General features: G+C 44.6%; 1 protein-coding gene across 8 annotated transcripts in view; it reads right to left on the bottom strand.

Moving 5' to 3' along the window:
* Positions 1-13,537, bottom strand: part of MYRIP (myosin VIIA and Rab interacting protein) — a 360,876-nt gene that overhangs the window by 13,898 nt on the left and 333,441 nt on the right. For 5 of the 8 annotated variants that reach the window (XM_072793244.1, XM_072793246.1, XM_072793247.1 and 2 more), the window contains one exon: positions 6,582-6,776. The exons of 2 other annotated variants lie outside the window; for them this stretch is intronic. In XM_072793244.1, the coding sequence (XP_072649345.1) occupies positions 6,582-6,776 (195 nt within the window). Of the gene's footprint in view, positions 1-443; positions 1,759-6,581; positions 6,777-13,537 lie in introns of those variants that run through there. One more of the 8 variants, XM_072793252.1, reaches the window with a different exon arrangement.

A 13,537-nucleotide genomic window follows, 5' to 3' on the forward strand; every position in this document is an offset into this window, starting at 1 on the left:
TTGAGCTCAGATTTTGGAACTGAGACTGGTGGGGTCCTTTCAGGGCACCCCAGTAATTCAGGAGGAATGAAAGAGGACCAGACTCAATGCTGGAGGAAAACTCAGAGAATACGTCTGTTTATAAACATTCTTCACACTGAAATGGTAGCACGAGGTCTTACCACCTCCTCACTGTCAACCACACCTAGGTCCCCCCAACTTTCCTGCAAGAAAAAGCACCTTAAAAGTTTAGAAAATACAATGAAATAGTCCAAAGTACATGGCATCAGCTATTACATAATTTGCAATTTTTTCCAATGACTATAGCAACCATAATGCCAAGACAGAAGTCATAGAAAAATTCATGATGTGATTTTTCCAATAAAAATTTTGGTTGGAAAAAAAATTGGTTGGCATTTAGCAATTGAAAAAAATTCAGAAAACATAAAGGGAAAGAGAAGAAATAATTTTTTAAAATATCTTATTTATTTATTCATGAGAAACAGAGAGAGAGAGAGAGGCAGAGACACAGGCAGAGGGAGAAGCAGGCTCCACGCAGGGAGCCTGACGTGGAAATCGATTGGGGTCTCCAGGATCACGCCCTGGGCTGAAGGTGGTGCTAAATCACTGAGCCACCCAGGCTGCCCAAGAAGAAATTAAAACAATTATTCATTTTGAGTGAATTATCTGATTGATGACCTTCAGCTCGCTTGAAGCAGGTTAAGAGCACTAAGATGAACCTGAAATTTATAGTAGGAAAATATTTCTTAGAAAATAATGCGATGTTAAAAGAAATATGTCAAATCTATTCATCTATCAGTGAAGACAGATTTTTGAGAGTCCTTGAAAATCAAAGAGAAAAATCAGATAAAGGGAGTAGTCTGGGGAAAAATTAAAGGAAAAAAATTGACTTGAGTTTATAAGGCAATTGCTGTAAAAGTGGGCAAACAGAAGGTCGGATCGTTGGAATAATACAGACCAAGGGATGCGAGACGGGGTGAGTGGAACAAATGTCCTTCAGCCTAGATAATAATGTGATGCAACAACCAATTACATGGAATGAGATTGATCCGAAGAAGCAAATTACTTAACAAGAGTTTTTTGAAATTGAATCAACATATATAAAGCTCTACACATGTAATCACAGCAATTTAGAGTTGCTTTGAATGAAAACACATGGTCACACAAGCTTTTTTAACTTGAGTTAAAAATAAAACAGGATAAGCCAAGAGTTTGTGCACACAAGCCATGCAAGTGTTTTGCGCCGAGTGACACTGAGTGCTGGTGAGGAGGGGAAATAACTCTGCGATGCTCCTATCCTGTCAATTCCTTGGCCTGATTCATGCATCTGCATTAAAACTGGCAATTTTACAAAACATTTCAAAGTGAAGCAAGGGCAGGTGCAGGTTTGATGAATGCACAGTTGTACATCGCCAGGCACGATGAGCTGGGGGAGCTTCTAACAGTGACTGATACAGTGGATGCCATGTTGAGTGATTCATCAGTCAGAGAAGGGCCCGTGAATCAGATGTCCATTGACAATTGCCATATTTCAGTCTGCCCTTAGTTTTGTACTTCTTTGTCATATGCAAGTATCAGAGAACTTCTGTTTCTAAATGATTCCCACAGTTAATATGAGACATTTATTCTTTGTCTTGAAAACACGATACTCTGCTTCATTGTTTGTCACATGAAGGAAATGATGAATATTTCAAAGCTATTTGAAGGGAGGAAACATTAAAAATTTGTGTCTTAGAAGTTTTGAAGTTGAAAACTTCTCTTCAGAGGGGAAGAAAATTGAGGAGAGAGAAAGAGGGAGGAAGAGACAAGGAGAGATAATAATTACAGGGTTATACAATGAAACAAAATTTGGAATTATTTAAATGAGACAAATAATTTGAGTGAGTGTGGCAATGGGTTAAACATAACTTGACATAACTTTGGTCTCAAGAACCTTGATTTTTCTGGAAACACACAAAACTCAACATCATCACATCCTACAGCTGTATCGTCTTTTAATAGTCTCTTGTTTTGTCTTCATCATGGTCATCCACTAATGTTCTTTGTTTTCTCTGCCAAATCAAAGCAATATGGACCAACTCCAAGCCCTCAGCAAGGCCAGAATGTTCACCTTTTACTTTCTGTTCCCTGAAAGCCTGCTTTCCTGGCAGAAGGGGGGAAGGGAAGGTTCTGTGGTTTGGCCCCAATGCAGGCTGAGCAGGAACTCACCACTGCCAAAGTCATGACGCCTAAAGGGCCAGTGTTGGTGATGATGGTGATGACATGTATTTACTGAGCCAGGCACTAAGCCAAAGGTTTTATGGGACATTTCTCCTTTAATGCTCACAGCAGTCCCTGAAGTAGGTGCTGCTATGTGTGAAAGAGGAGAATATTAAATCCTACAGGTTGAGTGACTTCCCCAGGCCTCACAGCTGGGAAGTGGGGGAGTGGGATTTGAGCTCCTGGGGGCTGATGTCAGATCCCATGACTTTATCCACCGTGCCCTGAGATGCCCTGATACTCAATCTCGCTTGCAATGTTAGGATGGTTTACATTTCAAACTCTGACCTGAAGGTACTAGAGTTATTGTGGTTATAGATCAACATGACATTGGTTCTGTGGCTGGGGGTGCAATAACACAAGTTAAGATGCTATAATAATGGAAATGTTATTCTAGTTTTAAAAATAACCTATTTGAAAAAAAAAATAACCTATTTGAAAACCAGTAAGTTGGAATTGCTGGCTGAATAAAGGCCCGCTTTTAGTGAGAGCCATGGCTATGACTTCTCCAAGTTCTAGCCACTGCTGCTCATGACCCCATGGCATGGCTCCTGGTTCAACACACCTTCCTCAAAGTGGTTCAAGGGACAAGAATGGGTGTTTTGTTATGGAAGGACTTTATCGTCAAAGCCTCTAGGGCAAAGAGAATTAAACAGTTTTCTTCACTGCAGGAATTCACAGAGTCTTTAATGTGCTAATATGTATCTCAATTTTCCCAGAAAGACTATACAGATTGCTGAAACTGATTTGAACTTCTAGTGTCTTGTCGGACGTGCTTTCCATGAATCACATTCTAGAGGACTACATCTAGACAGTAACTGATAGCATTTCTTGGTTTGCTCTTGAAGGCAGAGGCCCACCTAAGTAGCCAGGACCATCTCTACAAGTGCCAGGGCCATGTCCTCTCCTGTGCCATGGATGGTGCCCAAGAGCCTTCAGGAGAAGGACCAACATCCCCTGCCTGCTCCTGGATTCTGTGGCAGAGCTGGGCTCCCTTATGGGGCAGTTCTACTGTGTCTGCTGCTACTATAGACACAGTGGGACTTGGTGTTGTCAAAAGTTATAGGTCAGTGCAAAAGGGAAGTTGGGACTGTCCTTCCACTGTCTCTGTGCTGGGAATTATGGGGTGCCCCAGGCTGTTGATCATTTAACAATGAAGAGAATGGGCAGGTCCTTAGCAGGTGGGGAGGAAGGGTGAGGGAGCTGGGAGGTGGCTCATCTCTCCCACTTATAACTCTGCATAAATCCACAAGGTGGCCTTTGTGGGTCCCCACTACTCACACCACAGGTCTGAGAATGGTCATGCCAGTTGTTGTTGACCCCTAGATCCATTTTCCATTCTTCTTTGTCCCACTCTGTTTTCTGTGAGGCTGTCCTGTATGAACCTCATCATCCAGGCTTCCTGGCTGGCTGGGATGGGTTTGGCCAATGAATGGGAGACACCAGCAGGAGACCAAAGGCAGGAGGACAAAGAAGCCTGCCTTCCTTTCCCTGTCCTCTACCCATGTGGGCTTCAGGGGGACAGCTCCCACTAGGGAGCGCTCCTCCAGGCACCAGCTTTCCATGGACTATACTGCCTGGGGGGTGGTGACTGCTTCCCCAACACCACCCCAACTGCTACTCTCTGAATCTATCCCTGGAGAGAAGTCCCTTCCTGAAACTCGTCTTTCCCATCCAGGCCCCTACAGATCCCTGTGCCTTACAGCTTTCAGGGAGAGCTGAAAATCTGGGGATTCTGAAGTCCCCAAAGCCCTACTCTAATTAAGTGGTTAACAAGGCAGTTTGTGAAAACAGGAGACTTGACATACGAATGACATTCTGTGTTATCTCAGGTAGCTCTGAAACCTTTAGAGTGTTTTTTAAAGATGAAACATTCTCAAGCAAATGTTCTCTTTCATCTCCGAGTCCTGGTCTGTGGTAGCCAATGTTCAGAAGGTGAGAATAAGCATCTCCGTTTCTATTTCTATTTCTGACAGTCCCCGGTTCCTCAGCACAAAGGAGCAAACAGTGGAGAAAGAGGGAGCGCTCTTTTGAACACAGATGGACATAAAGCCAGGGTTTAATTAAATCAGCTGCACCCAGAGGCCAGTTTAGGAATCAGCTCCACCCTTCTGCTGCTCAGCTGAATTCCATCCTGGAAACCGCAGAGCAAAACCAGCCCCCAGCTCTGTGATCTTTATCTCTGAAGAGATAAAGAGAAGAGTTGTCCCTTCTCTAACTCAAAACCAATAGAATTCAAAGGAATAGAGATGGAGTTTCTTCTGAGGCAATGTGAAAAGCTGGAAGGGGGGAAGGGAGGAGGGGGAAGAAGCAGTTAACTCTTAGGGAACAGGCGAGGCATCTCCGAGGGCCAGACACAGGTGCAGGGAACTACAGATACCCGCCACCCCCAGAAACCCCTGCCTTTGTAGCAGGTCCATGTGAGGTTATGGACAGCTCACATCAGTGGGTAAAGGCATGTGTTTTGACCTGAAAATGTTAAGGAACCCAAGGAAAGAAAGTATATATGAAAAGGATCTGACAAAATGAAAACTCCCACAAAGCCATTGCATTTTTCAACATGCCCCTTGGAGGAAAGAAAGGTACACTGTCTTTGCTTTACGTATGCCACGAGAACCCATGGTTGTCATGTAAATCTGAATATCTCATGCATTGTATATTGCTTTTTTTTTTTTTAATACAACACTTGGTAAAACAAAAAAACACCCCTTTCCTGGTGAACCATATCTTGACTTTAACTTTTTCAATTCTGGGTGTCCAAGATGAAGGCCATTTTAGGGCTATCAGCACTGAAAGAACTGTAGTATAGACATACTTAACAGAGACCCTCCACATTAGCAGTAAAACATTTCTTCCTATAAAAAAGGACTTCAATTATCTGAATCATATTATCAGGTAAACATTCTTCGAGCACCTCTGTGTCAAGCTCTGGGAAAGGGCTGGGACTACTGATGTGAAAGAAAGACTGTGCTCTGCAGGGATTTATACATAGGATTCCTAATCTGGGGATGACAGCCAACCTGTGTTACAGCCTCCCTGCATCTCCTCTTCCAATATTTGACAACGTCTGGAGACATTTTGACTGTCATATTTTGATGTCACTGGCATCTCGTGGGTAGAGGCCAGGGATGCTGCTGAACATTCTACACCACACAGGACACCCCACACAACAAAGATTTATTGAAACCAAAATGTCAGTGGTGCTGATCTAATGGGGACAGATAGATGAATAGACAGAAACGGAAGTAAAGTGACGTAAGGGGCAGTCAGACCTCTATTTAGGTTTTATGGGAATTCCGAGGGAGCCAGTGTTTAACTTTTAAGATAAAGCAACTATTGGCATATTTTTTTTAAACCTTGAGTTGTTTTGCTTTGTTGTTGTTTCAACTTTTTGCAAAAGTTGCCTTTACGAACAGTTCCTGATGTCTGAGAACTGCACCCCAAAATCAGGGTTGATTCTGCTGGATCTGGAAGGATGGAATCACTTGATTCAATATCAGTTTCATGGGCAGGAGGGACTATGGCAATTGGTGATGGTGACTGCAGCCCGAGTGGCTAATGTCCCAGTCTCTGTGTCTGCAGTGGTGTTCTCAGCGTCAGAAAGTTCTCATTGGGAATTTATTAAAATAATGAATGTGGGTATTTGTATGTGAGAATCTGTTACCTCCTTTCTCTCCTCCCAAACTTGGCTAGAAAAATCCACTACCAGCATATCGGTCTATGAGCAGGACAGACCACTTGTGACCTAAGTTTGATGGGCAGACACCCCCTTTCCCTGTGGTGCCACTGTTAGTGCTCCACCTGGATCCCCTGAGGTCCCCCTACAGTTAAGACATCCCCCCAGGCTTGAAGCTTTAGCTTGCTTTTGTTCCCAACAGCTCAGCTATGCAGAAGACTGCCTCGGGCTACTCTAGACAAGGTTGCATAGAGAGTGAAGTGCCTACTGGCTGTAGAAAAGGCCAGTTCCTTTGCTTCAGGTCGGGACAACTCTGAGTTGCAATTGATACCCCAGGCTTTCCTGCAGGATCTGTCAAAACTACTCTTTGTCTAAGGCCATACCTTTGCTTGACCTCTTCCCTTCCCCCTGTCTCTCACTGGCCTCCCTGGGGGAGCACTTCCCTAAGAAATCGCTTGCACACAAACCCTCACTTCAAGGTCTGCTTCTGAGGAACCCAGCCTGTACCCTCCCTGAGAATGTATTCGCTGTGGTGGTGGCGTGTATGTGTCCTTGCATGGTTTGTGATGGGTTACACCTTCATCAGTTTCTTTTTTGCACATGTTTGCCCTAGATAGGGAAACATCCACAAGTAATAAAATCTTACATTTTCTTCCAGGGAAGTCAGCTGCTCATCCAGCCTCACTTGGTCTGTCCCAAGAGGAAACGTCCCCTTCTCTCTGTCAGGAGGGACAGGTGGGAACTCCCAGGGCCCCGCGGACTCTGCTATCAGTTCCTCAGTGGCATTGATGACTTTTAGGACTTCTGTGGAGATGTTGCAGAGAGAAACAGCAGAATACTTCTGTTTGATTCAATAACAGAAGGGGACAGAAGACAAGAACAGCACATTAACAATGACATGGAAATTCTATGTCATCATGGTGCTCATCATGAGACTGATCCCATTATAACACACACAAACATCGATGTGCCAAAGGAACAAGAAGCTAAAAAAGTCTGCACAGCAGGAGGGCACCTGGAGGAGGCCTGATTTGACGTGGCCTAGCTTCTGTGACTCACACTGAATCATTTGATTCCTCAGGAGGGAAGAAGGAGACCTCAAGTTGAGGCTACTACATCTTTAGCCCACTATTGGTGGTTTTATACCCACACCTCATTTTCTAGATGGTATTTACTTCCTCAACAGAGCTTCAGTCACAGACTCTGTCAAACTACACCCATGGTGCAGTCCAGTAGGGAGCTTTCTGGACTGGGTGCTAAGAGACCTGGGCTCTAGATCTGGCTCTAGCTTCATTTAGCGATGGGATCTTGACCAAATTACTTTATATTCTGGAACTCAGCTTTGTCATCTGTATAATGAGAGTTTTGGAAGAGTTTCCCTGTAGTGTGTCAGTAGCCCCTGTGTGTTTAGCTCATTCACACCTATTCTCAAGCCCATTCCCCCTTGTTCTGCTCTACCATAGAGGCTGATCAGGAATATACTCCATTTCCCTCCCCCCTTGCAGCCAGAGGCAGTCATGTGACACAGTCGTGACCAGTGAGCCTGACAGGAAAGCCTGCCAAGGGGGCCTCTAGAAAAGCTTTTGTTTCCCTAACCAGGTCAATAGATCCAGCTGATGTTCTCCTTCCCCACTTGCTTCTGCCTTGATCACAGGTGTATAGTTGTGACAAGGGTGAGGACAAATACTGAAATGCTGAGTAAGGTGGCTCAGGAAGACTGAAAGAGCCTGGCCCCAACAGCAGTGGATCAGCTGAACCACTGTGAGTCACCCCCTGTCTCTGAACATCTTGTTACATGAGAAAAATAGTCCCCTACCATTGAAGCCACTATTGGCCAGATTTTCTGTTATTTGCAGCTGAATTTATTCCTCACTGACACAAACTTTTACATTCAGGGCTGAAAATTACAATCAGTCCAGTTCTGGGCCAAGGTCATTGATGGAGAGAGGCTCTGCAACCACAAAAATTTATCTGCATCTTTGAGTTCATCAGAACATAGAACACCAAGCAGTAAGTTGGAGTTCAATGTTTCCTGATAGTAATGGTTTCTATCTAGAATCAGGTTTATTTATCCTATCAAAGGGTTTGTAAATTGGAAGTCCAATATTGCCTATTGCCGACCGAGGGATGTGTATATGTGTGTTTACCATTTACCAGTAAAATGTTTCAAGATAATCTGGAATTGTAATGCTTTTGGAATCTTAGGAGATACCTTTCTCACTCATATTTATCCTGGCCAAAAGATTAATGATGGCTATGGCTTCATTTTGTGAAGTCTGTTCTTCCAGGTAGATTCTACTGCAGGTTTTATCTTGCTAGAGGATATTTTGATACCTTTCCCAATTCACTAAGGAATCAATGTATTTAAGTGACAAGTCAGCGGCTGAATCCAGTCTGGAAGCTGGCTCTGGGCTTCCATGCAGAGACATATGGTCTTGTATCTGTCAACCCTATGTAGGGTTAGGGCACATGTGCTCAGAGGGCTCCCCATCTGGCCTGTCTACTCCACAACAGTTGCTTGACTGACCGAAGAGCCACACTCCTTTTGGTTCAACAGACTTTGCTATAAACCCAAACAATTGGGTCTGGGGTGTCAGGAGAATGAGATGGAAGGATGGTGACACAGACCCAGCAGAATAAGGGCGGTGTCCCTGGAAACAGCCAGGGTCAACTCTTCATGAGAGGAGAAAATTGCAGGGGCTGTCCCCTGCTGTCCAGGATGTTGTGACTTGTTATGGCAGACTGTGAAGATGAATTGGGCTTAAAGGGATTTTGGCACAAAACACTGCCACTGTTTGCTTAAGTTCATTTTAGAAAAGGTGATGTATGTATGAAAGCAGATTTGTCATCCTTAGTATGTAAGTTTGTGTTTAGAAAGTCTGTCTCTTCTTTGGTAAAAGAGGTGTCTTTGTACATTTTTTTGAAAAGAAAAACATATGACTAAAGGATTCAGAAAAAGACCACAGCACAGTAGAAAGGAAAGTATGAAAATTTACATATCTCCAATGAGTACAGGGTTATTAAAGGGTCAAGGTTATTCATGGGAAGGATTTACGAGGTGCTTAAACAGGTACTGTATGTGTCCTGATTCCAACTGAACACATCATATCAAAGTGATAAAGCCAGGCATCCCTGTTGCTTGGCTGTCATTATTCCATCCTATCCACTAATAGGGTTGTTTATTCAACCATAGAGGTTGCAAGCTGGGAGCCAAATATTGCACAGAGGCATGCTTTTTTGACAAGAGTGCCTTCCATGAAACATGCATTTGCCAGTTCTCTGCAATCCCCATACTGTTGATTCTACATATTTTAATAGGGATAATCTATGGTGTGCAGATTCCTCTTTAGGTGCTGGGATAAAGCAGTGGACAATGAATGAGGTCCCTGGCCTCCCGGCATGTCCTTAGTCTTATCCCAGCCACTTGACATATGGACATACTTTCCTGGCCCCCGAAAGCATCTGCATTTGCCACTAAGTCAGAATGTGGCATACCCGGCAGCTGGTCTGAGGAGAGTACCACAGCTTCTCCTGGAAGGTCTTTGATCTTGATAAAACCCTGGAACACTTCAGAAGCTAACTAGCCACCATCTGGAGGAAGTGGCAAAAAAAAAAAAAAAGTATATGAAAACTGGACAAGATCTTTGGCTGGTGAGCCAGTTGGCAGGAGTATTCCCTCCAGTCTGACGGTGAGCCCTCCAAGGGAACTGCCATTGGAATCCACCAGCCTCTGCAGGGAATCAGGGCTTTGCTCCTTGCCCACTACCGAGGACTGGGCTGTCTGCTTGGACATGGGGATGGCAGTGAACAGTGCACCTACTGGAAGTGAAGATTCCTGAGGTTTAATTAGCTGAATGACAGGAGCAGGGCTTCAAACCCCCCTGTTCCTTAGTTTACTCACTGATCCAATAAAGGAAGTCAGAAGATTTGTTAGAGGGCTGACACCGACTTGTTATGTAAATGTCCTGCTCCCTGCCCAGTCTAGATTTAAAAGTAGAAAGCACCTTGCACAATTATGTTAAATAAAGCTATATTTAGCACTGGACAGGGTTTTGTTCAGATGAAAAGCTGGTGTGGATTGGGGTGCTGGCAGGAAGCCCTGTGTGTGGGAGAAGTGAATAGCTAAAGGATCCTTCTGCTTTACTGCTTAAAGCCCCAGAGAGCTGAGCTGAATGGCATAAACCAAGCATAATTTGAGAGCCCAAAGATAGCTATTATGGTAGCTGATGGTACTCCAGATAGTAATTATAAGATGGATCCAATGTGATGGTTTCATGAGATCAAAAAAGGGAGAGGTAAAAGTGTGGACATTAGCAGACAGCATAGGGCGACAAAAGATCAGGAAAGTTGGCCTCAAGGACATTTAAGGCCAAGGGCTCCACAGATGATGGGATTGAAATGGCCATGTAGTAACAAATTCAACCTTCTAGTGATCAAAGAAATACAAATTAAATGACAAATTTCATTAAGTGCCAGATATCCGCACGATTCTCTTTCTAAACGCTTGGTGTGCGCCAACATGACCTGGCGCAGCTGGAGCATGGCTTTAAGGGGTTGATTTACCATGGGTTCTGTTTGCTCTGATGCACTCACATGCCTCAGTCTCCCTACCACTGATGGTTACTGCCAAGAGCCCAAGTGTCCACTTCTAGAGTTCAGCCTGTGTCACAGCCCCACGTGGAACATCAAATCCTAACGCTGGCTTCACTACCTCTGGGACTGACACAAACAGTCCACATTCAGGGTACAGAAAGTGATAAGAGCACTCCAGTTTCCTCGATCATTCGCCAGAGGCAACAAAATAAGCAACCTCAACAAAGACTCATGTTTCCTGCCTGCCTGTAAGAAATGGCAGGGCCAAAAAAAAAAAAAAAAAAAAAAAAAAAAGAAATGGCAGGGCCAAAGCAGACCTTTCAGAAGGTTATGTACCACTCCAAGGCTGGAGTCCCGCCATGGTGGCCATTTCAAGGGACCCAAGACTTGTAGACTTGCAGAAGAACAGGGCTGCACCCAAATCACAAACCCCAGCTGTAGCAACCTCTTCTCTCTAGAGACTGCAGAGAGAGGGAAGACTTCTTTACTTTTTGTCTCTCTCCTCTCCAGCTTCAGCATCAGTGATTTCTCTATCCTGTCCCCATGCACTCCCTCTTCATATAAAACATGTTGCCAGAACACACTCCTCTTCCATTTACTCCTCCTTATAAACAGTTTCCCAAAGACATGTAGAATGCAAGGTGTTGCCAGGGGGAGATTCTGAGTCTATAGAGTTCTAAAGAAAAGACAGTTTCCATCCTAAATGCTAGGTATACTTGCTTATTAGCAATCCTTGCAAACTCTCCTGAGATTTTTCTCTGGCATCATCATTCATATCAAAGCTTTGTGTTGGCCAAAGAAATGCAGACTCATTTCAAGCTGGAATAGACAGGAATGCTCCTTACCAGAATATTCCAAGCTTGCCAACATGTGAACAGCAGGAGCACGTGAAATGCCTGGCTTCACAGAGGGGGAATGCTTTGGATGCCAGAGGGCTGATCCCAGCCTTGGTTCCCCCCAGGCACAGGCATGCGTCTGCCTGACTCAGGTAGGCCAAAACAGATCCCATGTCTGGCTGTGTGTGATGAACAGAGCTGTGACAGAGGCCTAAGGTGTCTACTAATTTGACTTGATATAAGTCTTGGTATGATCTCATTTAATACAATGTGGGGGGAAAAAGAGCTTTGAGGGTTAAATGATGTGTGCAGGTATCTGGGGCAGAAGAGCAATTTTTCTAGCCCTACCTTGGGAAATGTTCCGTCGCCTATTAACATGAGTAGAAAAGCTAAACAGGTAAAAGCTGAAGGGACATCGGCACTAGGGTTTTTGTGAGATACAGAAGCAGGTAGTATGCTTTGAGGCCCATGGGTCAATCCCTGAAACAGGAGTGGGCAGTGGTGAGGGGACTCTTACTCTGGCAGGGTCTTGCCAAGGGCTTCCTGTCCACTAGGCTCGGCAGGCATGGAGCCTATGGATCATCATTCTTTTAGGAGCCTATAAAAATGTTTTAATCTCTTTTAAAATCAGAAGATAAAAAAGAACAGGAACATGTTTTAATACATAATATTGATATATTAATCTTTATACCAACACAGCTGTGAAATCTGATCTGTAAGTGTGTTTTATAGAGGCAAGGGCCCATATGGGCAAAAGGGCTTGGGCACAGGGAAGTCATAAGTTGGCTCTGAAGTGGCTGCACCAGAGACCCCGTGAGAAGGCATGTGGACAGCAGCGTGCTAGTGGGGCCTGTCCTCTGGGGGCATCACTGTCCTCCCTAGACATTCATGAAGGCCCCAAGCAGGTCCCTCTAGGAGTTCTGTTAATACACACTTGGGAAAACCCTCTGTAGCTTCTCACAACTGATGAAGGGAAACAATGGGTATGGGTGCTGTGGTCTTGTGGCTTCCTCTGAGCACTGATGCTAATGTGACCTCCTCATTGCACACCCCAGACCATGAGGCTTGGGAAATTCTGGTTATACTGTCTGTGACACTTTGGGTAAATGATTTAACCTCTCTGAGCCTCCGCTGTGAAGTGAAAGAGAGAACACCATCTAGCTCAAAAGGCTTTTGAAATTAAATTAGACAGAATGTGTCAAGTGTCCACACAGTGCCTGTGTGGGTTGGCCCCTGCTGAACAATGCCCCCCCATCTGCCCCACTGCCTCTAGGCGTATCTGTTACTGCTAATGGCCCTGTGACTTAGATGGCTTCCATTATATACTATGCTCTCAAAACATCTTTCCTTGGCTACCTGGTGTTTTGAAGAATGCTTCTTACTGTTCTTTATGGAAAAAAGTTAAACTTTGCTGCTCTTCATTTCCCAGTTTTTTTCTTGCCAACTCAGAATATTTTAAAAAAGAGAAAAAAAGCCACTATGATCTAGTATTGCCGACCACCACCATAATTCATAAAGAAGGGATGACTTGACATCAAAAAAGGAGAATGTAGTATCTAAACATAGAATGGTCTGTCCTAAGAAACAGCAGCAGGCAATCTGACATGGACACTCAGACTGTCCTCCCACTCCCACCACCAGGCCCACACACACATACCCTGGACCCTGTATTCCCCTTTGACTGGGAGCAGAGTGAACCATGTGTATTGATATTTAATAAAAACAAGGGATGTCATTGCCTAGTTGGGAAACTGAACGTATCAGGCCCTCAAACATCACCTGCTATTTTCCATCATCACTAATTTAATGCAAGACTTCTGGAAGAGTCTACTCTGTGCCAGGGCCCTGCCGGGGACGTAGGGGTGTGAGCCACGGTCCCTGTCCTCAGAGAGCAGAGAGGGGAGAGGGTCATAACGACCAAGAGCAGGTAGCAGAAGACAGGCCCTACCCTGCACTGTGAACAATAGGCTGCAGATCTGCGGGGACCCCAGCAGTACGTGACTTTGGGGTTGGTCCAAAAGCACAAGAAAGAAGTAAGGAACAGTGAAGATGAGGAGGATCCTCTGGACAGCAGTCTTGGAGGTGTGGTGACATGGAGACCAGCACTGTAGCCTAGGATTTGCTGAGGATGACAAACTGGAGAAGGGAGATGGGGACCAGGCAGTGACCTGAA

This window comes from Canis lupus, chromosome 22 (genome assembly GCF_048164855.1).
Source record: "Canis lupus baileyi chromosome 22, mCanLup2.hap1, whole genome shotgun sequence".
Classification (NCBI taxonomy): Eukaryota; Metazoa; Chordata; class Mammalia; order Carnivora; family Canidae; genus Canis; species Canis lupus.